Source organism: Xiphophorus couchianus, chromosome 6 (assembly GCF_001444195.1).
Source record: "Xiphophorus couchianus chromosome 6, X_couchianus-1.0, whole genome shotgun sequence".
Classification (NCBI taxonomy): domain Eukaryota; kingdom Metazoa; phylum Chordata; class Actinopteri; order Cyprinodontiformes; family Poeciliidae; genus Xiphophorus; species Xiphophorus couchianus.
In genome coordinates, this window is record NC_040233.1 from 14,867,353 (window position 1) to 14,895,236 (window position 27,884).

Below are 27,884 nucleotides of genomic sequence, written 5' to 3' on the forward strand. Positions count from 1 at the left end.
TTCAACAAATTAGAAACTGTAACTTTCTAAAACCTTAAAACAGTTTGATACTAGCCTGATCCCTTAATACACATGAACAAGTAATTACAAATAAGTTATTAATGTTGTGTCTCCTTTTATTTTATTATTTTGTATGCACAATCCAGAAAGTGGCTATAGGTACGTAAAATATCATCTTTTGTTGGCAAATAAAAGAGGACAGCTGAGACAGTAGTTAAAGATTGATGCATAAATGTGGACGGTCTTATATATTTTCATTTTTGATTGGATTTAAAACTTCCTCTATCAAAAAACCTGCTACATATTTTTTATCTATTGTAATCCTTAGAAGAAAATGTAACTAATAAATCCAAATCCAATTTAGCCAGACACCTGCGCGCAGCAAGGAAAAGCCTGTGCATCTAAGACTTTAATATCAAAATAAAAGTTTAGATAAACACCAAAAAATAAGAACACTTTAAACAAAAAATGCTTGCATAGCTTGTATGAATGAGGTTTTATATTTATAGAGCTAAATTTGTGGGTTTTTGCTCTGTACAATTTACTGACTGAGCTCTGGTGGCTCACCTCTCTCTCTTTATCCTTGAACAGCAATTACACCCCCTTAAATTGCTGGTGGGTGTCGCCTCCCTTGCAGACTGGAAATGTGTTTTTTTTTTTATTCTTTTTCTCTCTGAATGAGATGACAGACGCTCTTTACGCAAAATAACAGGGTTTGGAAATAAGAGGCTGCCAAAGCACATTTCCAGCGCTCACTAATAGCGTAGAAATTGCAATTAATGTCCTAAATGGTCCTTAGTCGACCTTTTTGTCGCGATTTGAGATGGCTTCCATTTTTAAAGAGCTGAATTTTATTGTGATAATTTATTCTTTTATCCAGCATCTCGGGGGTATATTCAAGATACATGAAAGCTCTGTGTATTCTGTGTTTCATCTCCTCTGTTTATCTCACATTAAGTCAGTTGCGTGAAAAGGAAAATGAGAGAAGTGGCACAGAAATATTTTTTAAAGCTTCTTAGCATTTCAGTGATCTGCTGTAGACGAAGTCTTTCATGCTTACATTAAAGTTGAGGATTTACCTCTTGAAAATACTGACAGGAATCACAATCTGCTGAATCTGAGAGAATTTTCCCTAAAGTTATTCCTAAAAATGCAGGCATGTCTCCATTTTTATGGTATTTTACGGTGGGACTAAAATAAACTTTAAATTTGTGAGTTTTAAATTCCATCTTATATATATTTATGAAGTGCTTCTTGTATGCTTTGTATGTTTTTAACATTGTCTATGTACTTTACGTTGTTTTTGTATGTTTGAAATATCTGGCTGTAAAATAAATATCCTCCCTGGGGGACAATAACGATATTGACTTTGCCACAAAGGAATCAACTTTGTGCATAAATTTCACATATTCTACTTTAATAATAAAAATATATTATGCTTAATTTCTGAAGGAAAAATGTAAAGAAACCTGTCAAGCCTCGCTAAGCATTTCAACGTTGGTGCTGCAGTGCACTTATGAATGTTGCGGGAACCAATTAGGAAGCAGTCCCATTCCCTGCTGAGGTGAAAACTGTCAGAGTTGGCGATCAGAAGCGAGCTTCATCTAATTTCAGTATTTCCGACATAGCTGGTAGCTGGTAGCTGGTGGCGCAGTCACACTAAAGGCCCGTCTTATCTTATATCTGTTATATTATATCCCTGTAGAGAGCGACTAAGAAAACATCTAGTATTCTTATACATCAGTTCAGAGAGAGCCTGTTGAATCTGTTTTTATTTTATTTTAGATTCTGTCTGAACAATTGTTCCTCAAGTTTTAGTTAATAACACTCTCCATTTGTGCCTAAGTGTTTTAGCAACAAACATGAGCAGAAACAGTAGAAGTCATGGTTGGCAATATCCAATATACTGTATAAACCATATTCAAATTAGCTGCAGATGTAATGCAGAAAAATTGCTATAAAGTAGTTGTTAAAAATGCTGTCTGTATAACAAGGAAATTGTATATTTCTGAGAATATGTGAACAGTAAAACACAAAATAATCTTCTGTTTTAGGAATCTATAACAATCCTTTCTTTCTTTTTTCCTTGATTATTTTTAGTAGATTTTGCCTTTAAAACTTGACCTGCTAAATGATAAAGTTATTCAATCAATACTGTAAGGGAATTTCTGATGGGTTGAAAAAAACTCAAATCTCTGAAAATTTACATGAAATATGGGTGGCAATACCTGTTCTTTGTCACCTTTTGTTTCCTGTGTTTGTGTCTTTTGTTTCCAAGTTTTCACTATGCTCTTTTCTTCCCTTGCATTCACAGACAAACGGCGGCTGGCAAGATGCTCCGACTCCTTCGTCAGTGACATCGCCCACAGAAGGACCTGGGAGCGTCCATTCAGATACTTCCAACTGAATATCTCCATCTCCACACCTCATCCCCGAAGAATAAAACAAAACATGAACGAACGTTGCTCCTCACAGTGTTAAAACCAAGGAATTCACTTCCCATATTTCGGCGAGGTCCTGTGAAATCCTAGCCCTGAACGAAAAATGTTTCTCAGCCTATAACAACAGACTTTTGGGATACAAATTTCAGTTTCACGAGAAAAATCCAACAACATTTCAATCAGCAGCTTTCACATAATAATCAGAGGGCTGGGGTTCCTTATTCACTTGTAATGTTTTCACTCAATATGATGAGATGATCAAATAAAGTAGATGAATAAAACCATTGGTTTAACTGAAAATACTTCATTCTACCTCTCAGCCACTAAGAAGAGTAAAAATAAAATGTCGGTGACCATTATTTGTTTTTGTAAAAATGAAACTTTTGTCTTTGCAAACAAGAGGCACATCTTCTTACATTTTGTTGTCTCTCACCTACTCTATGGTACGCCATTTAGACTTAAATATTGCTCAGTTGTTTACAATGTGTGCTCGATACAAGTATGTTCATCCTCCCCCTCTGTCTCCGGCAAGTCAAAACTGAGTTCTGTCAGGAGATTTTACCTCTAAGGTAACCCTGTGAAGTATGTTATCTGTAAAACAATAAAATAAATACTTGTCATCAAAACAGACAAGCTTGACATCGTTCATTAAGATGCAAGGGATATCAGCAGAAACTCTTTCACGCAGTCTTGACTTTGCTTCTGCAGCACATTGGTACAAAGGCAGATGCAAACAAAAAAAGTCTGCAGTACTGTAAAGCTCTTGTTCTTTTTAAAATCTCCGAGAACATCTTTTCACATTACGTTTTGCTGTCTTCTCTGTCTGATGATACCAAAATCCTCACATAACCAAATCAAAACCTTTACATGTCATGTAGCGTGTTATTTCATCAAATATTCACTGCGTTATTTCTTTGTCAGCTCATCTACATGACTCCTTTATTTTAAAAAAATTAAAAAGTGGTGCATTGAGAAGACTAAAATATACATTTCAACAAGAAAAATATTGTCATAATTGTTTGTAATATATTTTTTAATACACAGAGACACAGTCCACTGATACAGGAACATCTTTATGTTAACAGAGTTTTCCAGGCAGTTTTTTCACACAGTGGATCCTTCTTCCTGATTCTAAAGCACAGCTCTGGAGCCGCTCCGAGCATTAAGTCACTGATTATCATTACATAAAGAAGTATGACCTACGGCTCAGCTGATGGACATGTAAGGAAGAGCGCATTCCCATTTTGTTGAACTACGCCTTCTGGAGCGCATTCACCTTTGGTGGATTACATGATTCAGCAGGTACTTTAGCAAAACTAAAAACAAACATGAAGTTCATTATGACATTTATGAACAAATGTTAATCATTAAACATCCGAGATTGAACATGATATTATGTCAAATAATTGTGTTTTATAAGCAGCCCAACCTTGTTTATAGTTATTTTTTATGTTGTGTGACTTCTACTTTTGTATTTGATTTTATTGGCATGCTACTTTTTTTTTCTTTTGGTCCTCTGTTTTTGTGATTTAGCTCATGAACTTTCGACATGTGTTTATGTGCACCTGTTGTGCTTGACTTGCCTTGTTGCAAAGGGTTTTCAACACATTAAAATAATATGTACTACAGTGCAGGTATAGAACTGCTTCTTTTTCTTTCTATGCTTAGTCCTCATGATGAAATGAGGATGTTTCTCGTAAGCGCTTCATTGTTTCTAGAAATGTCTTCTTTCACATGCAAAATGATTGAAGTAAATGGGTATGCAGACATCTTCTGAAAGCATTTTCTTTAATGAATGTGCAGTCTCAGGTGCTGAGTTCAAAGACAGTACATTGGTAGCATCCCACTTGTACAAGTGTAAGTCTTGTCATGAAATTTTGGGAGCAGTTGGACAACTTTGTGGGAGCCGTTTAGAGATGGTCCCTTCCTGTCCCAACATGTCTGTGCATCAGTGCACAAAGCAAGGTCTACAAAGAAAATGGATGAGCAGGTTTGATGTGGATAAACTTGACTGGCCTGCACAGTCCTGACCTCAAACTAATCAAAAACCTTTGGGATGAAATAGAGCAGATACTGTGAGTCAGGGCTTTTAATCCAACAATCTGGTCATAAATTTGTATAAACACAATCCTACAAAATCTTGCTTCCTAGAAGAGATTAAGTTGTTATAGCTTGTTATATTAAACACAACGTATTAAGAATGGAATGCCACAAAATTCATATGTGTACTTATGAAGGCACATTTTCAGCAGTATGGTGTTTATCAGGCACTACAACACTTCAACTGAAATACACTAAAAACAATGGAAATATTGGAGTACGCTTGTGAAGCTTTCATAGCGGGGCTATGATATCATTCTTTTAAAGTGAAAGGCTGGCCAGTCCTGAATCTGTTTCTAAAAGATATTGTTTTATACTTGCCAAAATACAGTTTCTGTACCGAACCACAGCTGAAGCCAAACAAAACATTTGCTCTGTCTCCCTTCATAGGTTAGCTAAGAAACCTGCAGAACAGGTAATGATATTTTTTTTTCATTATATTTTTTTAATATTGAGGTTTATAAATAGTCCACATAAAAAGCAATGAATTTCTTTTGTTGTTAAACTGTTGCTTATTGACACTATGTATTGTTCCTAAAAATGACTATCCATCTCCCCCAAAATTATGCAAATTAAATTACATTGACTGTCACATATAAACTAAGTTCAAAGTTAAACTTCTAAAAATAATTTTGCCAAAATTATTTGTATGTTTGCAGTTTTTAAAGACGGACATTATTTTCTTTGAAAAAAAAAGAAATACAAAAAATATTGCAATTACTATGTGCGACCTGTGTGTAGTGATGCATCATGGGCCCTGGAATACACCAAAAGCAGTGAATTACTCAAACGTAAAAATAGAATTTTATTATGTACATTTTTCTCTATGTTTTCATTTTGCATCATGTCCGCTTGAAAAATATTAATTGTGGATTTTTGTTTAAGATAACATAAGTGAACCAGCTTTATTCTCTTTAAATGTTTTCTAAAATGGCAAAAGTTAAAAGTTTCTAAAGAAAAAAATGGTGGCTGTTAGATGGTGTAATAAAATATTCTCTAGGTAGATTTTATTTCTCCGAGAAATAAAATTAACCTAGATTTTATGTTTAATCCCCTATATTATTAGAGATAACTGATTGCAAAAGAGGCTCAGTAGTTGCTTTTATAAAATAAAAACAATGGAGCATGTTAGACTATATCATACTTATCTAAAGTAACAGTGGTGGAAGCCATATATCATGTCTTATTCTGGTTTTAAGCTAAGAATAAGTTTCACTGAGTTTTGTTGTCAAGATGGTTTTAAGTCGGGGATGGTTAAAAAAAAACAAAATTTTACATTTTAGGCTGTTTCTGGATTTAATCCAGGATCGCTGGGTGGAGCAAAGCAATCTGGAGTGAAAGAAAGACTGAAAGACACCAGGCTAACCCAAACCAAACACTAATCCATTAAGAGTTTGTTTTATATGGCCTGTTTATGACCAATGCTAACATTCATCCTGGATCAGTCACAACTGGACCCTCCAAGGACAAACAGGAAACAATAAGATGCATTCAGATTCACAGATGTATGTGAAATGTATTAATGTCTTAATAATGTTGTTTTTTTTAATGTCAGTTTTTTTTTTATTATTGATTTGGATATCTGTATGAAGTGCATAAAGTGCAGACAGAAAAAAATGATGATATCCTGTATTCAAATCAGACGTGTGACGTTATCTGGCTGGACAGTTGCATGTCTGCCAGAATTACTTTCATACTAACTGAATATCCGTAATTGGCCAAACAACATGCGGGCGAGGGTGCAAGGGAGCAGTTGGCGGTAAAGTCTGCGGACGGTCACAGGCTTTGACTGCTGAGCGAGTGTGAAATGCCAAAGCCAGACTGCTCCCCTGCACCCTGAGGGCACCAGAGGAGCCAGCCTGCTCTCCCCAGCAGAGAGAAAGAGGGCATCAAAAACAATCTGACAAGACTTCACCCAAAAACATCTTCTGGCTTGCGTAGCATCGCTCAGCACCACAGTGCTGTGGATGAGCCTGATTATTCCAGCTAGAAGCCCGCAGCTCAGCATCTGAAACAAAAACATGAAGTGAAATCGCTTGAACAGCGAGCAAGTGTTTTATCCTATTTTGAGGGATTTGGTCACGCAGGGTAGTTTTTACACCTCCTTGTTCCCTTTGAGGTGGTGAGAATGTGCAGGGTGATTGAAATCTAATGTTGCTGTTGACATTTGCCTCCCCAGATGACAATGTACTGCTGTTTAAAGGCGGTCTCCATGGAGCAGCATGGGTGGAAGGGCCCAGACACCTTGTCTTCCCTTTTCAACAGCGCCTAGCAGACCTCTCTAATGTGTAGTGACACAACAACCCAGACCCTGCTGCTGCTGGACATGCTGTCCACACAGTTTCCAGGGTGGTCTACTGAAAATACAGTCATTCACACGCTGTCACAGATTATGTTGTACAGTGTGGCAACACAATTTCCTTTAATAAAGAAGTACATTTCCTCTTCACGTGTTTTATATTTTCAAACAGTTTATTTTCTGCAGCCTGGCAAATGTGTAAAAGAAAAAGCATGAATATTTAGTTAGATGTTTAGTCAAAACCAGAATAATTATTTTTTTCTAGATAAGAATGTATATGTTATACATCATAATCATTAAGGTATGGAATGAATGAATGAATGAATGAATGAATAAATGAATGAATGAATGAATGAATGAATGAATGAATGAATAAAAATCCTGACAAGATGTTTAAATTATGCTGTAGCCTTATAGTTTGTGTCAGTTAAAAGTTTGCATAGATTAATAAAGTAACAATCCATAGTACATTATGTAATCAGAAACAGCTTCGTATTTGGGATGGTTTGGTGGCACCATAACTGAACTGCAAAAATCACAGAATAAGTTGAAAAATTAACTAAAGCATTGAAAAATACTTCAAAGACTCTAAAAACTAACTTAAGAATCTAACATGGATTTAAAATTAATTTCTAAAACTAGATAAAAACAATTGCAGAAACCTAGGGTTGCACCAAGTAATGTTACAGACTTTAAAAATCTACTGAGTGAAGGTCGTGAAAGTGTAATACAGATGCAGACTACAAACAACCATAAAAACTGCTTACTGTAGCATGACAAATAGACTAAGTCCTCTTTCCAAGATGTTTCCAACATGCAATAAACTTACAGAGAGAATAAAAAACTCTAAAGACTAAATCAGACATCATGTGTTTGGGGTAGACATGGTATAATACAATGAAAGCATGTAGATTTCTTCTGGTTTTACTTTTTTTGCCACACTTAAATGTTTCAAATGTTAATATCAGCCAAATGTTACCTGCTGAAAGACTAAATGATTTTTTTAGATGTTGATTTAAACTATTCAGAGACAAAAACATTATACAAGCCAACTTGACTCAATGTGGGAATAGAATTGTCCTCCTTGTTGAATCAGGGATTAAGTATATCAACTTAATCAACCACAGCAAGGCTCTGTTTCTCCTTGACCTATACAGTCAAGAAATTATTAATTACCAGCCTAACATCCTGAACTAGACTTCAAAGACCTCGAAGAGTGACCCATCCTACCTGGATAAGTCTGCTATATTTATATTGAGATACAATTATACATACTCAGACTGAATTTACTAATTGAATAATGTCTGAAGGCAAATGGTTACACTTCTTTTATTTCGTGGTCTCAGAATAAATATAAATCTATGCCAAACGTTTCATATTTTTTATTTGTAAAAGTTTTGTAATGACATGTAACATTTTCATTTACTTTATAATAATGCGACATTTTGTGTTGGTCTATCAAATAAAATCTATACAAAATAATACTCTGAAATGTGTGGTTTAAACACAACAGACAGATAAAGCTCAAGGGATATTAATTGCTTTACACAGCACTGTAACCCTTCCTTATTTTTTTTTCTTCATTGATCTATATTTAAAACAATCCAATATTTGAGTTTTCATTTTAAATTCCATTTGGTAGTCTTTGTTTTTAATTACACAACTGTTTCCACCAAACAGAATCTTTTAATAGTATCTCTGAAAACAAAGTTGCCTTGCAGACCCTGTCTCTTATCCCGGCTACACCTGAGCCAGTCAACAAAAAGTTGACACGTTTTCAAAGAGAAGCACTCGTATCCTGATGTTGCTGTAATATAAATGTTATGTTAGAGCGCCTCTAGCGGCCGCGGTGATACGCGACAGGCTTCACATTCCCTAACTCTGATGCTCCTCCTCTCTCATCACCGTGCCAAACCCCTCTGTGGGCTTGCACCACCACCTTCCTCAGACAAGACTCTTCTTGTGTTCGACGGGAAAACATGGCAGAAGTTGACGCTCAGGCCGATAGAAGAAGCGAGGGGATTGTGGTAATTTAAAACGAGAACTTCACAGGAAATGGACAAGTGCTCAGTTTATGCGCAATCAGAAACCTTTACGCTCCGTGTAGATTGGTTTTGTCTAAACTAAAGCGGCAGGCGGGCGTTTCTGCTGCAGAGAGTTTGCAGCGTGGAAGCTTGTGTGAATAAGTTTTGATTTTCACTGTACTCCACAGAATAATGTTCATGTTTGACTGTCTCCTCTCAGATCAACGATGACTGGCCAGGTTACAGTTTAGATCTCTTCAACTACCCAACTCATTACTCCGGAGATTTAGACTGTGTCATCATTCCACATGGCGTGATCATGGACAGGTACACGAGTGAAACTGTGTAGATTCCTGCGGCCTAAGCAAGTTTTCTCCTCACATGCTTCCCCTCCCTGCTTTGGTTGCTCTGAGGTCGCATGGAAGTCTTACGTGACCATTAACTAGTCACACAGGGGGAAATCAGATCATACACGTTATGTGAGCTCGACTTTCTTGCTTTTCTGTTTTCTGTTAAATGCAAACATAAAAAGTAACAAATAGGGAAAAACTAGAGGAAGAGTTGCAAAGCAAAACTGAAAGGTGTCTGTTTATCCTCAATCGCTGCATACAGCCTGATAGATATCTGCTATATTTAATGTTTAATGATGTATCTGATAAAATGTACCATTGAAGTCCTTCAAATGTTTAATTCATCAAAACTGTTATTGTAGCTAGTAAGTGTATAATTAATAAAACAATAAAAGTTTTCTGTTTTTGTTGTTTCCAAAGTATTTAGCTGTGATGTTTTGATTTAACATAACTGTTTCCTGTTCAAACCCTTCTCAGTCACTGTGTTCTTGCCCACTGCTGTTGGTTCAGATTGTATAGCACCCTCACTTCTGTCAGTCTGCCCCAGGGCAATTGTGGCTGTTGCCATATGCGTGTCAATGTATTGTAAAGCACTTTGGAGTCCTCTGACTTGATGAAGCCGTATACACATGCAGACCTTGTACCATCTTTTTCTCCTGGACTCTTTAGCGATGTAAAATTACATCAAGAAACACTGGATGTTACACGTTACACAGAGAACATGTAAGATTCGGTCTCCCAGCAATCTGCGCTCAGGCGAAATTTGGAGGTGTGCACACAAAGGGCCAGTTGAAAAATAACAGAAATATGGCAATTCAGTTAGTTCAAAGTGAACTAAAATGCATATTTTTAAAAAACGGTGTTGTACCCCACATCAAAGCTGGGGTCTTTTCAAACATGTGTAAATGTAAAAGTTGAAATTAAAAACTTTGTTCTAAATAGAAGGTGTAACTTTAACAGTCAGACATATAACTATGCTAGAACATATTCTATAGTAACATTCTTAACATACACTAAATATGTAGGTAGAGCACATCTCGTATAGATGTTTTGCTGTAACTTTGAATTATCAGTATACCATAGTTTTAGTTTTAACAGTGAGGCAGGGATATTTTAGTTGAAGAACTTCTAAACCATTCTCTTTCTTTTCTTTCTGCAGGACAGAACGTCTTGCTAGGAACATCATGGATGACCTCGGTGACCACGACATTGTGGTGCTGTGCGTGCTAAAAGGAGGCTACCAGTTCTGTGCCGACCTGGTGGAAAGGATCAAGGCTCTGAGCCGGAACTCCAACCACACAATCCCCATGAGGGTCCACTTCATCCGACTCAGGAGCTACCTGGTGAGCCCCCCGTCCCGTCCTCTTTCTGCTGCAGTAAAGGAAAGCCGCTGGAGACAGACTGACCTCAAGTGGCTTCTGTTTAAGGATGCTGAGGCTGCTTTAATGGTTGACATTATCAGCCTTGATGGGTTTGTGTCTCATGACTTAGTCAGAAGATGTGTGTGTTACGCTGTCAGCATTATGACAGTGGGATCTTTGTCTAGCTTTAGCTCCGATATGTTTGTTCAAGCGTGGGAGAAAATAAAACAACAGACAAATAGTTGATATGACTGTGGAGTTCCTTTATCGATCGGTTTGTTTTATGCCTAGAGATTATTCTTATTCTCAATAAATTTGCAATTTGAAGAAAAATAATGCAATTCAGCTTTTAAGATATACAATTTAGTCTTAAATGCTGCTTAACCTCATGTTAAAACACATTTGTTTCTGCAGAATGACCAGTCAACAGAAGATCTTCACATACTGGGAGCAGAAGACCTGTCTTTTTTAGCTGGAAAGGTAAGATTCTCACTGAGAATATCACTGGAGGAAAAAAATGTTGTAACCAAATGCACACATTGATAGAAGGCAAAGTAACCCAAAGTTGTCTAGAGATGACATTTATTGAGCCACTGCGCAGTGACCTCAAGAGGGCAGCCTTTCCTCTAAATTTGCTCCTCCTTCAACCTGACAAGATGGTTCCATAAAGCAGATCAAAGATGGCAGAGTCAGACAGCTCTAATCAGATACCAGCTGTTCTAATGCAATTGTTTAAAGGTTTATTCCACTTTATCTCAGTGTGACCAAAGTGTGAAGTTGGTGAAAATGTGAGGATATAGTCAGTATGTAGATTAGCAGGGTGACAGTAGCTCTGTTGCTTCAGACTCACTGCACAGCTGCTTATCTTGTTATCGCGTAATCACAGTTGGTTCTCCTTTGAGCTGGAGTGGATCCTGACTGTTTACAAAGCTCTGATAATCTCTACACTATCTCTTAAAGTGTCTTCTTGGCCAGTGCTGACCATGGTGGTTGATCACTATTTTGAGAGGTTGCAAGATCGTTTCCTAAACTGTCTAAAACATACTTATCTCCTTGTGGGCAATAATTAGTGCTCTTTATATGCATTTATAGAAAATTTTGGAAACACATTGCAAACATAGTCACACAACAAGATTAAAATAAAAACATTTTGTATAGTTACAACCACAAACTTCCATTTTACTTTGATTTTTTGTGATATACCAACACAAAGATGCACATAAATAAGTGGAAGAACAATATGCATTGTTTTTAAAAACCTTTTATCGATAAAAATATGAGAGGCATAGTATACATTCTTTGCTTTGATACTCCCAAATAAAATTCAGTTCAACCAAAGGCTTTAGGAATCAACTAATTAGTAAACTACAGTACTTCTAGCTGTAGGTATTTTATTCAAAGTAGAAATCGAACTGTTCTTTGAAGGGCTCAAAGGCTCAAACCACAACATGAGGATCTAAGAATACAGCAGGCAGGGATAAAACTCTGTAGAAGTCAGGACAGGGTTAGGTTATGCAAAGTCTCAAGCTCTTTATGCATCGTGCCATTCACACAGCTGTAAACCTGCCAAATCACACTGAAAAATCGCACAAAGAAAGCCTGTCTGCAAGCTACAGAGATTCACAGCTCCAGTTGGAGAATCTGTTGAAAGGATAACTGTTAGTTTCACGCTCCACAAATCTGGCCTTTATGGAAAACTGGCAAGAAGAAAGTCATTGTTTAAAGAAAGCTCATAGCTATGATTACTTCATCCTGTGAAACATGGTGCTTTCAGCATCATGCTGTAAGGATACTTTTCTTCAGCACTGACAGACAGTGAAGTTGGCCAAAGTTTGTTAATAAATTACAGTGCAACACTGGAATAAATCCTGTTTGAATCTGCAGTAGACGTCAAGCTGGGGTGAAGACTTAAATGCCACTAGCAAATAACCCTGGTCGTACAGCCAGAGCTACAATTGAATTGCTGAACTCGACAACTAATCATGTGTTAGAGTGGCCTATTCAATGTTCAGACCCAAAGCCATCCCGCAGCAAGATTTGACATTTGATATTTCCATACTCTTTCCTTCCAGGATGATTTAATTAATTAATTTATTTTATTTATTAATTGTTTTTTTTTTTTTTCAGAAAAGAATGAGCAAAAAATTCAGTCTCCTCAAAAGAGTTTTGCATACCTACAAAACTGACAAAGGATGTGTGGGTTTGGGTTTGAGGCGAATATAAATGTATAATACAATTTTCAAACGATGGCTAGAATAAAGTTTGGAAAACCATGTCTTGTGTTTCTCTTTCACGCTTAGTCTCTAGTTTCTGTTTAACAATTTAAAGTCACTATAAAATACGCTGATGTTTGTGGTTGAAGTGTGTCAAAATGAGAAAAAATAATGGGTAGAAAAATAAAATCCAAATGGACATGTGATTCTGTTATCTTTAGTTTATTCATTACTCAGTATTTTTATTTGGTAATTGTGTGAAAGTGCTAATCACGGTAGTTTTTTATGTGACATAAAATAAGCTGCAGACCAACATAAGTTTAGTGTAAAAGCGCTGAACTTTTTGGGTTTTCTATTTTTGCACCTTTTCTATTCAAAAGCTTTTAGAAACGTTCTCCTGGAATGGAACTGGATGCTCCTTTTTAAAGCATCCATTTCCCAAGACATTCTGTACCTGAACAAACACAATCTATCAATTTCCCTTCAAGTAAATCTAAGTCTCTAAGCCTTATGTTTTTATTATTCGCTAATAATTAAAACATAATTTTGCTTCTTAAATATGGAAGTATATTTGTACATGATTCCTTCTAGCAGCATCATATTTGCTAGTACCGTCATCACAATCTTAATAAATATACGTACAAATATACATTAAATTCAATTTGCATTTCCATTTTGCTTTTGTTCATCGAATGTAGAGATTTTTACCAGTGACTTCAGCTACTCTGCAAGTGTTTTCATTACAAATCTCTGAACATGTGCATGTCTGTGTGCACGGATATGAATCACCATCAATTTTTACCGTACTCATAAGTTAGTGAACCTATTTTTAGAGTGCCAATCTAATGCGTCATCACCTCATTTGATTATTCACATTTGACTTTTCCCTCAGCTGGACAGGAGTCTGTCCTGTAGCCAGATTCAGTCTACTGTACATACCTACTGTACTGAAAAGGACATTGAGTAGCAAGTCTGACTTACTGTTTTATAATTTTCTTGCAGTATTTCAAGTGTCTGTGCGAAGTTCTCAAGCTCCATGTGTCTGGAAGTAAAATGAGGCTGCAACTTTGTTACTTAAGACAGCCTAGCTTTACTGATGAGAGCCAACTGTGAAATTGTGAAATGTTTAAATAGGTGGTTTCACTTTTCCCTCAGACCCTTTCTACTTTTCACACACCTCATTAGTTTATATGTCTCATAGGTTCCTTATTTAGTCCATAGGACAAATTTAAAGGAATAAGGAGATGTAAACAAAGCACAATTACATGCTTGGATGAACATTTATTAGCAAACTATAATAAATTGTAGATATGTAACTTGTTTCCTGGCCTAGATGAGATAAAACAAAGCTTAGATTGTGCCTAGATTGTGATTTGTGGCAAGTTTTCAGTTGATTAGACAGGCATCTGCAGAATTTTAGCAATTGCACAGACATTCAGATTAGTATGGCTGATGAAAAGATTTCCAATCTTGATGATGTAGAGATTTTTCTGGTTCAGTCTTTATCTTGAGGACAGATGCATATTTAAGAAGATGAATAAAAGCATTGCTAATCTAAGGTCAGAGTTAGAACATGTGATTGGGTGTGGTGCTGCTGATGTTTCACTACTTCTGCATTAAGTCATCTAAAAATATATATTTCCTTTTAGATTTGAGTGTGCTTTCTGAACTAAACATGTTTTGATGTTGTGAATCATAGTTTATATATATATATATATATATATATATATATATGGTGTTGGTAGGGATTGTTCTCAATGCTGCATTCACATTCTCAATACCCACCATGGAAAAGACGGTTAGAGGCTAAAATCAAGGTAACAAGGAGGGAAGTGAGCCAACTGTCAGAGCTCCACAAGGGTACAATGAAAAGACCAGTACCCAGAAAGTACAGGCAGATGCCCATACCTGAAGCACTCGAAACTGCCAAACAGAGGCTCCAAGCCTTGGCCAGCCGCCTAAAGAGATACACAAGGGAGAATGAATCCAGAAGGATTAACCGGCTCTTCTCCACTCAACCAGCTAAGGTGTACTCTCAATGGCAGGGTAACAACAACAGAGTAGACCCACCAAGGCTGGAGACTGAACAATACTGGAAAGGCATATGGGAAAGGGAGGCGTCCCACAACAGCAATGCACAGTGGTTGATCTCTCTACGAGAGGACCATAATAACCTCCCTGAGCAAGCCTTGGTAACCATCACTGTGACAGACGTCCAAGAAAGAGTCTCAGGTATGAAAAACTGGACAGCACCAGGGCCTGACATGATTCATGCCTACTGGCTAAAGAAACTCACTGCCCTCCATGAGCGACTGGCAGACCAAATGAACCAGCTGCTACAAAGTGGGACTCACCCTGAATGGTTAACTGAAGGGCGGACAATCCTAATCCAGAAGGATCCATCAAAGGGTCCAGTCCCACCCAACTACCGACCAATAACCTGCCTCTCCACAACATGGAAGCTCATGTCAGGCATCATAGCGGCCAAGATAAGCAAACACATGGATAAACACATGAGCACGGCACAGAAAGGTATCGGTGTAAATAGCAGAGGAGCCAAACACCAACTCCTCGTAGACCGCACAGTTGCCCGAGACTGCAAAACCCGACACACCAACCTGTGCATGGCTTGGATTGATTACAAGAAAGCCTATGACTCAATGCCGCATACTTGGATCATTGAATGCTTAGAGATGTATAACATCAACAGGACTCTGAGAGCCTTCATTGCAAACTCGATGAAGCTGTGGAAAACCACCCTTGAAGCCAACTGCAAACCACTTGCACAAGTGTCCATCAAATGTGGCATATACCAAGGAGATGCTCTGTCCCCGCTACTGTTCTGCATAGGCCTGAACCTCCTCAGCCAAATTATCAACAAGACTGGCTACGGATACTGACTCAAAAATGGGGCCAACATCAGTCACCTTCTCTACATGGATGACATCAAGCTGTATGCCAAGAGTGAGCGAGACATCGACTCACTGATCCACACCACCAGGATCTACAGCACGGACATTGGGATGTCATTCGGACTAGAGAAGTGTGGTCGGCTGATCACAAAGAGGGGGAAGGTCATCCGCACAGAAGGGGTCTCACTCCCAGAAGGAACAATAGCAGACATAGAGGACAGTTACAAGTACCTAGGTATACCACAAGCAAATGGCAACCTCGATGAGGTCACAAGGAAAGGAGCCACAGCTAAATACCTCCAACGAATAAGGCAAGTCCTGAGAAGCCAGCTCAATGGCAAGAACAAAATCCGCGCAATAAACAACTATGCCCTGCCAGTAATCAGATACCCTGCTGGAATAATTAGCTGGCCAAAGGAGGAGATAAAAGCCACTGATATTAAGACTAGAAAACTACTAACAATGCATGGAGGATTCCATCCCAAATCCAGCACCCTGAGACTGTACACGAGCCGCAAGGAAGGAGGCAGAGGACTAGTGAGTGTGAGAACCACAGTCCAGGACGAAACAACTAAGATCCATAAATTCATCAGGGACAAAGCCTCAACAGACAATGTGCTCAGTGAATATCTCAGACAACAGGGAACGGAGGTTGAGGTGCCAGAGATACCATCATGGGAGGACAAGCCCCTACATGGGATGTACCACCAGCAAATAACCCAAGTGGCTGATATCAGTAAATCCTACCAATGGCTGGAAAAAGCTGGACTCAAGGACAGCACAGAGGCCCTCATCCTGGCCGCCCAGGAACAGGCCCTAAACACCAGAGCAATAGAGGCCCAGATCTACCACACCAGACAAGACCCAAGGTGTAGGTTGTGCAAGGAGGCCCCTGAGACAGTCCAGCACATAACAGCAGGGTGCAAGATACTGGCAGGGAAAGCGTACATGGAACGACATAACCAAGTTGCAGGCATAGTGTACAGAAACATCTGTGCAGAATATGGACTGGAAACCCCGAGATCAAAGTGGGAAACACCCCCAAAGGTGACGGAGAACGCCAGAGCTAAGATCCTGTGGGACTTCCAGATCCAGACAGACAAAATGGTAATGGCGAACCAACCAGACATTGTCGTAGTGGATAAACAACAGAGGAAAGCCGTTGTGGTAGATGTAGCAATACCAAGCGACTGCAACATCAGGAAAAAGGAGCACGAGAAACTAGAGAAATACCAGGGCCTCAGGGAGGAACTGGAGAGGGCCTGGAAGGTGAAGACCACAGTGGTGCCTGTGGTCATCGGGGCCCTCGGGGCAGTCACCCCCAAACTGGACCAATGGCTACAACAGATCCCAGGAACAACATCAGACATCTCAGTCCAGAAATGTGCAGTCCTTGGCACAGCCAAGATACTGCGCAGAACCCTCAAGCTCCCAGGCCTCTGGTAGAGGACCCGAGCTCAGAGGATAAGAACCACCCGCGGTGGGTGAGAAGGGAATTATTTATATATATATATATATATATATATATATATATATATATATATATATATATATAGTGGCAAAATGTATGTGATTTATTCAACAAAGTAATCTGCTTCTAATCAACCATCATTGTTTGCTCTGTTTCCTCTCTCCTCTCCCCAACATGCTCTCATAAGAACGTGCTGATTGTTGAGGTGAGTCAGTCTTGTACTTACTGTTTCCATTTTGCAAAATAGACTCATTGTATATGCACTGTGCTGACTGTTTTCCAGGTCGCGAGGGGCCATTTAAAGTTTGCCTACCAGAGAAACTGGGTTTTAACATGAGGAAAACTTTCTTTAATTGGCTGACCTATATTCAAGAAACAAGAGGCTGCTTTTCAGATCATGTTCACTAACTTTGTCATGCAAGCAGAAAAACTCAGCTCTTATATTAGGAATCAGTGTGCTGGACAAAAAAGTGAAATTGATGATCGTTAACTGTTGTGTAATAAGAGCAGAGGGAGACAGTGAGAAGATTCTCTTTCACTGTGATGTGAAACTCATCATTGTCTGCATTTCCACATCGGCATTTATTCCCAACCCAGTGTTTTTTGTTGTTTTTGTATGTGTTCCCGCTCACAGGGCATTGTTGGCACCGGAAAGACAATGGAGACTCTTCTACAGCATGTAAAAGCCTTCAAACCCAAAATGATCAAAGTTGCAGGGTAAAGAATGTTCACTTGTTTCATCAAATTCCTTCCTTTCATTCAAGACACATACAGACCAAACTACTTCTATTTTTTTTCTTCAATTATGACATTTTAATAAGCAGTCTGGCGCATATGGTGTCGAATAGTATCTGCTTTTGTTTCCCCAGGTTGCTGGTGAAGAGAGTTCAACACAGCTTAGCCTCTGTTCCTGACTGTAAGTAACTGATAAAACATTTTTCTGTAGCTGTAAGATGATTAGAAAACATTTTCAGTTTACATTTGTCTTTTCAATGCACTTCTTTCAGATGTTGGCTTTGAAATACCCAATCGTTTTGTGGTTGGCTATGCTTTGGACTACAATGAGTATTTTAGGGACCTCAATGTAAGTCTTCATTTCAGACAACAAAGACTCTGTTTAGCAGGAGGCCTTGGAATAATAGTCCAGTTGCACTGACTGTCACACGTGAATCAACTAAATACACTTTTGTTTTGAATGTTTTTGGCTTACATTCTGGAGTTTGATTGTGCTTTTTCCTCTTTCTTTTTTTTTAAAGCACATTTGCATTATTAGTGAAAGTGGAAAGAAGAAATATAAGGTCTGAAGACAAACGGCGACAGAAGGCTCTGTCATGTGAATGTCCTTATTTCAACAAACCCAGACATTTTTCTGCCGTTCTCTGACAAGTGGCTGTGATCGCATGTAATCCCCAACTATAGCTGTGGTTACATTTCATTTTACATGTTTATAGTTCAATAGGGCAATACACCACAAGTATTTGTGATTATATTTTTTAATATAAGGAAATAGTCACACTATATTTGTTTACATATACAAAAAGCTGCTTATATTTAAATAAGGCCTTGATAATAGGGATTTGTGTGCTGTAATATTGTATGTAAACAACAAAGAAAACCTTTACAATGAAAAGTATAAGATATTTTAATTCAATATGAACACTTAATAATTTTCCTTGATGTTTTTACAGTTTTATTAGGCTACTCTTCTGTCTATGCTCAGGAGCCAACAATGTACAGTAGTATTGTCTAAACTAAGTGTCCTAACTACCTCTGACTTTTTCTATTCCCAAGTGTTTGAGATGGTTTCTTTTAACACATTGTTTTAAAAATTGGGAAAAAAAATGGGTGTGGGGAATAAAAATATTTCAAATGTGAAAGTATTCTTATGTGGATGAAATGACTAATGGTGACCAGAAAAAAGTGATATGAAAGCACATTGATTTTAACACTGGTAGTTTTTTATGCACTAGAGGAAAAGTAAATGGGTCCAGTCATTCGTGCATCTAGGATTAAGGTTTTTTTTTAACAGTTCTGTGTACTGCTACTAAATGAGAAACATTCCAATGAGTTCTCGCAACTTAAAGTCCTAGAAGATCATATGTTCATTGTTCTTCACTTATCAGAAACCAGGGGATGGAGGAAACTGGGAAACCCAGACAGCCACACAATATTCTGGGTGATTGCAAGACAGACGTCATGTCTTGTCATATGGTATGTGTCAAGTCATCAAACCAATACAGTATTTAACAAGATAGATAAAATGCTGTTTCTGAATGATTACTTGAGAAGAAAAAAGCTATCAAAACCAACCTGAGCCTGTGTCAAAAAGTAATTGCCCCTTGAACCTGCAACAACTTCAGTCCATCAAGTGCTTGTATTAACAGTGAGTCTTTTGCTTTGCTGTCGGTATGAATTTTGACCCAGTCTTCTTTGCAGAGTTAAGCCACAGTGGCTGGTATGTGAGTATGAACAGCCACTGCATCTTAAAGTCTGGACTTGGAGTAAGCCACTCCAAAACTTTAATTTTGTTGTTTTGAGCCTATGAGAGGTGGTGTACTTTAGATCTGCTAAATAACCCAAATGCGTTGAGCTTAGTCACAAATAAATTTGTTCCTTCAAGATTTGTCAGTTCACAGAGTATTTTCCAAAAAGTCTGGGAAAGAAATCATAAGGGTATTCTTGGGAAATGTGAGATGGGCCTCTCTTTTTATTCATTTCTAGTTCCTCACTAGTCAATTTGGGTGGCATTAGGCTTTGACAAAACTACGAACCCCAAGAGGAAAAGAATTTAGTCAGGCTTCCCTTAATCATTGCCAAGCACGATGGGGGAACTGCTTGTAAAAGGAAATTAACTTGAAAACATGTTTTGGCTTACAATAATTAAAGGATGTCTTTTAGTATTTTCAGAACACGCCGCATCTGTGGTTAGACAAAACTTTGTCAGTTGGTCTGTGCCTGGATTTGATCTTTTTCTTTGGCCAGAGAGGGAACATAAAACTCCAAGTTAATAGTCTAGGGAGGCTTAAAAGGAAAAAAAAAGAGGTGACCCAAATATGAACCAGTAAAGGAACAAAAGCGAGTTTGATGCTTCGGGTCGCTTTTCTCGTTGTTTACACCTGACATTCGACTCTCACTATCTAAGCTGGGAACATGAAGTGCCAGAAGGACGAAACCGTTTTCGTCTTGGCTCTTACAGGGTCTTTTGGGGATTACAGGTAACTGACTGACCTTTCAACAGAACTGAGCTCAAACACAATAATGTCTTGATTAAATCCTTCAGCAGAAGAATATTACCACATTCTCTAGATGCAAGATTCTCAAACTGTTGTCCAAATATCACTGTTCAGATTCACAGGACATTTTGTACATGCCAACTGTTATGTAGCTCTATTAAGGAGTAACAACCAAAAGTGCTAAGTAGAATATTTTGAGAATACGCACTATAAAGTGAAATGAACAGTAAACTATGATGTCAGTCAAGAATTTACTACAGTGATTTATACAGGGGTTGGGCTTTAAAGATGGATGGCTCACAATACAATACAATATAAATACAAACTAATATCTTTTGGACTTATACAGGCCTGGAAAATACTGAAATTCTATATTTCCACAGACTGTCTACCTATAATTGTTAATTTGGCGTTTTTTTCTCCCCTCAATTATATGAAGTTCTATCCCAATCTTTGAAGGCAATTAAAATAAATATTCGTAGTAACCCATAACTTAAAAATAGATTTTAATATATATAGGCACAACCGACTGGACAGTACTGCCTAATGAAAGTCTCCTCCCTGAACTGACCTCTGCAACAAAAGCTGCCAGCTCCAAGAACAGGTGGCCCCTTATGTTAGAGAGGCATAAAAGGAACATTTGTTCAAGCCCTGGGAGACGGGGTACTGATTTAAATCCGCACAATTTGTCTCTTGGGTTGAGATGTAATTTTAATCGTAGCTATTCTTTGATCAGAAATGCAATCTAAATACACTGCGGTATGCGTGAAGACATTTTCCGCATCAAAATACCCAACTCGACCTCACATTGAACCACAGCATGTGATTTATTCTTCAACCTTGTGTGTAGAAACTACAGCGGTTTGTGGTTACACAGCATATGCGCAGTAAGTACAGAGCTTTTAAGCAGCACGCCAATGTGTATTGGCATTCATAGTTTCGTTTTTCTTTTCTTTTTTTTATTTAAAAACGTTTTGAGGGAACGATTAAAAAAAGTTTTGAAGACAAACTACTTAATTCCGTAAGCCCGTACCTGATTGGGTCGCTCAAATGAAAGGACGCCTGTGATTGGTGGAGAGAGCCCTATTCACTGAAGGTGGACTCCCAGGGAGTCGGGAAAGCTGGAAAGAAAAAAAAAAAAAAACTCCAGCCACAAAACTGCACCATGCGCCTCCACTCATTGGTTTTGGATTAATCACCGGGAAGTCGATAATACTGACATTTCATGGATTCTTTGGGCAGTTTCTGAAGAAATACAAACTCACACACGACGTGTTTAGTTTGTTTACTCGCTTTTAAGGACAACCGCTGCCCCAGTTTGGCTCCTGTTATGACGCTTCTCAACTACACAGGTAACTTTGTTAACAACTCCAACCATGTTAGCATAGATGCTAACCGCTAGTAGCCTGTTGCCGCAGCTGTGTTGTTTGTTTATTTTCTCAATTCACAGACACACGTAGCTGTGTACTAAAACGCGAAATGGTGGCATGGTGTCTCATATGTGCTTTCTAACTTTTCTCGATGATAATTTGTGAGTAGTAACAAACCCAAAGCGCCTTTTGTTGAGCGCTGGAGAACAACAGCTCGACACGCTGCGTTCGTACTCTTATCGATCTCATAGAGGCAAAAACGACAAGGTTCCTCAAAACACAAAGCTGCCGTTTTGTTATTGGAGACAGAATAACAACCAAAATTAACTTATACTTTACACACTAACTATGTAAAGTAGTTTTAAAGTCATCCACTGTTTTTCCGCCCTGGTGGTCCACTTGTTGCTGGCCATTCATTAGGCTGACCTGATCATCCATGTTTTGTTCTCCCGTAATAACGTTTTTATTTAGCTGTTGGGTTAAATATCGCTGCAGATGCGGCCTAGTTCATGTTCAGTGATGTGTGCGGTTGTGTTGGGTTAGATTACTTAGAGCTGAGATCAGTATCATAATGCATATTTTATGAAAAGGCTTCCGATACTCACGTAATGTATACGTAAATAATAACACCTGCTATGAATCCAGAAATTGTATTTAATGCGTTTTGATGCCGATACCAATGTAGAGTTGTTCTATTTATTTATTTTAATCAAAGTTAAAATAACCTTGTTATTAATGTCGATTGTTCATATTGTTAATATTGGTCTTTACGTTTGAATAGGTTACTGGATCTTTGTTTATTTGTACATATGAAGTAATGAAATGGGTTAGTTACAATGTACTAACTAATTTGTAACCTTCTGAAAAACAATAGAAAAACATTTTTGGCACATGAAAAATGTTTAAAATGTTCAGACTAAACATTCAAGCAAATCTTCCCTACTGTTGTCACAATGATACTTTTAAACAAGCAGAAAAACATAAAATGAAATTGTTCTGTTAGTGTGATAGTTTATTGTTAGACGGTTTCCTGGCTTTTTAACCAAGATCTGGTGTGATTACAGGAACAGATTTTGTAATCTGATTATGTAACCCATATACCATGTTACTGACTAATTACTAATTTTGTCCAGTGGAGCAGTTCTTTTCTTTCACTTTCTTACATTCATGTAGAAACCGATCAGACTTTTTCTGGATGATACAAATTGCCTTTTTTTAGGTCCAAATTTCACGTGTTAAAGAAAAATCCAGCATTTTACTTTCTGAGCAACAATCAAAGCTGAACTAATAAAATTCTGCCAATTTTCAATCAATTGCTAGTGCATCTCTTGTTAAATTGTTACTTATTTCTTCATACAATGGCACAGACTTACTCTTTTTTTTCTTTTTTTTTTTCTAAAAGCTAAACTATGAGTTAATAATACATTTAGATCTCAAACAGAGATGCTCTTCTTTATGAATACACAGATTCCCTGTGTCTCTCACTGGGAACCAGTCCATTCTGGGTCTCAGATAGTGTGGCTTGTCAGAACTGCACAGTGGATTCTTAAGTTTAAAGTTTAATAAATTAAACAAAAATACTTAACCTTGTAATATGTTTCTATAACAGATGGACTAGGAGAGCTAGCCGCCATGGAGGTATAAATCCAAACAGGACATCTTTTCTTGGATTTTGCGGGAGCTTTTCAATGTGGGCGTTTACGGACAGCAACATTTCCATTGAAGTTGAATGATGGCATTACGTTGGGCTCCCACTTTTGAAGAAGATGAGCGGCAACAAGCAAGATCTTCGTTTTGTGAGGTGAGAGCAGTTACCGTTAGAAACTTATAATATATTGGTGCTAACATTAGTATTGATGGTTTGATTTTCGTGGATGCAAATTTTGCTTTGAATTATTTTTGATCCTGTAAGATGTTTTTGCTGTTTATCTCAATACTGATTATTTATTCTAGTTTCATAATTGTGTGGTGTTACATTGGGACAGAGCATGGAAAAAACATAATTTTGGGACTAAAGACCTTTTGGAAAACTGAAAAGTTAGAATAATAAAAAAGACATTTTGAGGCTTAACACCCAAAATTAAAACTACCCCTTAAAGCACTGATGCAGCGCAATTACTTACAAATATATCATCAATACAAATGATTTGTGTGTATTATTCATTTCTCAAAGGACAGATTGGAGTGCATTAATTGTTGCCTAATAGATTCAAAGCATTTTTTATGCTAGCATAATATTCAACCAGTTGGACAGAGTTTCGCAGCAGCAGATGTTCACGCCGGACACAAATAACATTACCCAAATTGCTAAAGGTCACAGAGCGTAGGAAGAGGGGAAAGAAGATAATGGACATAAATCGTAACTGCCTTCTTCATCGCAATATTCACAAGATTTTCCAATATCATGTAGCCCTACAAAGCACTCCTACAAAAAACTAGACATGACTAAAAGTTTGTTACTAAATTAGTCTGCAGCGTAGATTGACACATTGAAAAGAAGTACTATAATTAGATTAAAAATGTATTTAAGCTTATGATTTATGGAGTTAGGCGGACAAAACGACAGTGCAGCTGCTTGTTTAAGCCTCAGATTTTTAAGATGTAGCCCCAGTAATACCAGACAGGGACACCATCTGCTCCTCTAAAAGTGTCACCTGCTTCAGATTTTCATATTGTGGTGAATATCCTGGTCGCTGGTCTGGTAAGTAAGTCACAGATTTTTGAGAGACTTGGTTCTTACACCCAGTTGTAGACAGAATACTGCTGTCAATGAACTGAAAATGTTAAGTTTCATAATAGCAGACCCCATCACACAAATGGAGTAGGCATAATTAAGCATCTTTCAGAATGCAGGGGTTAGCTCTGTAATGGCGTGAAGACAAACCCTTAGTTCAATCTGAGGAAATCCTCTTTTTAGTCGTCTGTCTAATCAAACTACCGCCTTAACCAGCTCATGCTAGTTTTGATCTGGAAAATCCCCTGGAACTTTTGAAAATTAAAATATTGGATGAAATAAATCAAGAATTTTCCAAGGAGTAGACTAATTTACAAATATGTCTTGGAAATTAAATGTGATAGAAATCAGTCAGAATAGGTTCTGACATGCCTTCCCCCCGCCGTAGAAAGCCTGTTTTTGCCTGAGCTGTAAACAAGGAGTAAGAAACGTGGTGTCTCAACAAAGCATTGCTCAGTTTGGAAGTTCTCAGGAGCTAACTTTGTTAACATAATGAAGGTCCTAACAAAATCACAAATTCATTATGTTGGCTCACAAAAAAAATATCCGACTGCTTTCCCATACTAGCTTAGTTTGGTCGACTTTCTAAAGTTGAGAGTTTTCATGCTCTGATTTCATTTTGAAAAAGATTTAAAAAAATATTATTTTTGATTTGTATCAGAAGCATTTGTTGAGGAATTTGTCTTGTTTTCCTCTTTTCTTTTTCCCTGGGAAAAAAAAAACAACTGACATTAAGGGTCTGTCTGGCTTATCAGCTGAATAGTGCGTGGTATTTAAACAAAGCACACAGATCTTCAGATTAGGTGCTGATAAAATTGCTACTGTTTGGATATCTCTATTTTTTTTATGCTGCTTTATTATATTTACTATATCAAGCTGACTTTTAGGATTCAACTGGAACTTTTAATTGTTCATAATCAGCTTTTTTCATATTGAGTTATACCTACTTTTCCTTTTCCAGTAGAACAATAGAAATATGCAGCGACTTAAATTGATTCTTGTAGATTAGGAAGTCCAAATCCATATTTAGAGCTGTAGGAGGGATATTGACCTCCCCCTGCCCTCAATCTCGTCCCAGCAATCTTAGCTTCATTAAATCTCATTGTTTGTCTCATTTAGGATGGCTGTCTTTTACAGAAGAGTCTGTGCAGGCAACGCATGGCTAACTGATGGCAATCGGAAGGGCAAATTTACCCTCAATTGGATAGAAGAAGTCTGTTACTTCCTGTTGTGTTAAGGTTGTGTCTGCAGTGTCTCTAGAGAAAACAGAAGAGATGGCCTGGGTGATTCAGTTTTTCCTTATTGTGCCAACTCTTTGAAGTAAAACACTTTCCTGTGATGTATTCCCTCCTGGTGTAGATAACTCATGAAATCTTAAATGGTGAGTCATTAGTGACAAACTAAGCAGAAAGAGCTGACACAGCAAGTCACTAATAAACAGTCACAGCCAATTTGGTTGGTTGCAATAACATTTTTTTTTTACCAACCAAGGTTTCAGGTCAAGATATAAGTTGGTAATTTACAATATTTTTGTAAATGTTGTGATGCTATGGAATAGCATGAGTTCCAATTTAGAATTACACGTAGTAATTTATTACTTTTGCAAAAACCAATGTAGGCTGATGTTAGTTTAATTAACATAATCTTTTTACCAGAAGTTGACTTTTTTTTTTAGTACCCGTGTGTCTAATATAATATTTTAATTTTAATCTAATTATAAAGTACATGGAAAGCCAGAGTTCCACCTTACATTGTTTATATTATAGTGTTAGAGTTTGTCTTTTAATTAGTCTACAGTGATAACTTTTGTTTAGTTATCACTGTGTCCAGCCTGCATGACAAATAAAAAAATGGAAGAATATCCAGATTTTGTAATAAATGTGTGATTTTCCCAGCTCTGCTAGAGGCCAGGAACAAGTATCCCAAAGATGAAACGTATAATTTCCCATCTGGTGTTCCAACAACAAGAACTAACATGTCTTCAGCTTTATCTAACCTCACCAGCACCTTGTTGCCTTCTCATGTGCGACACAACTTAGGATGAATGGTTGATCAACCGTTCATGGTAATTCTGTGCAAAATCTCTTGTTTCAGACATAGGTAGTTTATAGTAGATATGGACAGAGAGGCTAAACCAAAGCTGTGTGCTGGAACAAATAGATGACACTTTCATGTTGATATGAATCAAATCCGTCTGTAAATGTTACTGAGAGATGCGGGAGCTGGTGGCCTTGAACAGATAAGGCGAGCACAGCATGCTCCTCAGGTCATTTGACAGAAGTTGGTGTGTTTGGCACAGTTTCTGTGCTTTTCACTGCTTTCACACCACTGCTTACATTTGCTGAATAGTTTTAACCTTTATGGATCTACACAGATTTTGGCTGTTTTTGGATATTTTAAATTTTGCCTCTATGTATCATATTAGAAAAATGTTTAGCATCTGTGTTTGGTATTTGTTTATTCAAAACATCTCCAACATAGTGATTTTTTTTTCTTAAATTACTTAAACAAAATACCATTTATGAATTTTTTTTTGTAATGTAGTGGTCTTTAAAACAAACTGTCCAGGACTACGTGGAGAGCTCCACTGCTTGTAAAGAGTGAAAATGTGACAAAAATCATTTGTAAAACTGAAGGTAATAATACTGTATAAAATATTTCTGCTCATATAGAAAGGTGAAAATTTAAGTCCTTAAATAACACCTAAAAAAATAATCACATCCGTGTCTTTGAAGTGAATATTTGAGTTTGTCGATCTATGTTAAGATAATAGGATAAACACTGACACCTTGTTTTATTGTCATTTTTATGGCAGGTTCCCCACTTGATCCAAATAGATCAGTATCGGATGATTTGACCACTTTTTATATTTTTATAAAATGCCAAAAAAAAAAAAAAGCATAAACATATACAGAGAGAAATGCAACACCTTCTTATCTTATCCTACGTTCGGAGTAATATTTTTGTATGGTCAATATAACTCCTTTTTTTATATGGTATGTTAGGGTCAAACGAAAACTGGGCGAAACTATGTGCTAAATTTGAATCACACTGTAGTGAGCAATGAATCTTAATGGTTAGATCACTTAAAACAATGATTTGCACAGATGTCAAGCATTTCAAGTCAAAAATTTGTGGCAATTTAGTAAATTACGTAAAATTCCTGACGTACTGTACGGAAATGTTAGACCTGCAGGACTTAGTCTACGTAATACCTTCAGTGGGACTTCTGGTTTTATTGTAAATACAAATAAATTAGTGTGGTTTAGAGCTACTAACAATAAAAGTCCCAAGTTCTGTCATTGCTGTATAGGACACATGTAGCATGAATAATGATGCTTCTGACCTTGTCTGGAGCTCCAAGGCTGATACGTCA

At 37.5% G+C, this 27,884-nt stretch overlaps 3 protein-coding genes and 1 long non-coding RNA gene across 6 annotated transcripts in view; 3 read left to right on the top strand and 1 right to left on the bottom strand.

Moving 5' to 3' along the window:
* The window catches only part of pbx1a (pre-B-cell leukemia homeobox 1a), a 64,787-nt gene extending 60,718 nt beyond the window's left edge, over window positions 1-4,069 (top strand). For all 3 annotated transcript variants that reach the window (XM_028021009.1, XM_028021011.1, XM_028021010.1), the window contains one exon: window positions 2,315-4,069. In XM_028021009.1, the coding sequence (XP_027876810.1) occupies window positions 2,315-2,407 (93 nt within the window). In that variant the 3' untranslated portion in view covers window positions 2,408-4,069. The remainder of the gene's footprint in view (window positions 1-2,314) is intronic.
* On the bottom strand, window positions 3,938-21,525 carry LOC114146716 (uncharacterized). Its single transcript, XR_003595949.1, has 2 exons — window positions 21,438-21,525; window positions 3,938-6,549 (listed from the first exon to the last, which is right to left on the bottom strand). It is a non-coding gene; the product is annotated as an uncharacterized LOC114146716 (long non-coding RNA).
* Window positions 8,737-19,048, top strand: prtfdc1b (phosphoribosyl transferase domain containing 1b). The gene is made up of 9 exons (XM_028021013.1): window positions 8,737-8,867; window positions 9,085-9,191; window positions 10,374-10,557; window positions 10,990-11,055; window positions 17,359-17,376; window positions 17,806-17,888; window positions 18,041-18,087; window positions 18,179-18,255; window positions 18,428-19,048. Exons 1-9 carry the CDS (start codon window positions 8,820-8,822, stop codon window positions 18,473-18,475), a joined length of 678 nt encoding a protein of 225 aa, XP_027876814.1. The 5' UTR covers window positions 8,737-8,819; the 3' UTR covers window positions 18,476-19,048.
* A 55-nt stretch (window positions 21,526-21,580) lies between the features above and the next one.
* The window catches only part of arhgap21b (Rho GTPase activating protein 21b), a 38,429-nt gene continuing 32,125 nt past the window's right edge, over window positions 21,581-27,884 (top strand). Inside the window, exons 1-2 of the mRNA XM_028021001.1 lie at window positions 21,581-21,756; window positions 23,384-23,575. Coding sequence (XP_027876802.1) covers window positions 23,504-23,575 — 72 coding nt within the window. The 5' untranslated portion in view covers window positions 21,581-21,756; window positions 23,384-23,503. The remainder of the gene's footprint in view (window positions 21,757-23,383; window positions 23,576-27,884) is intronic.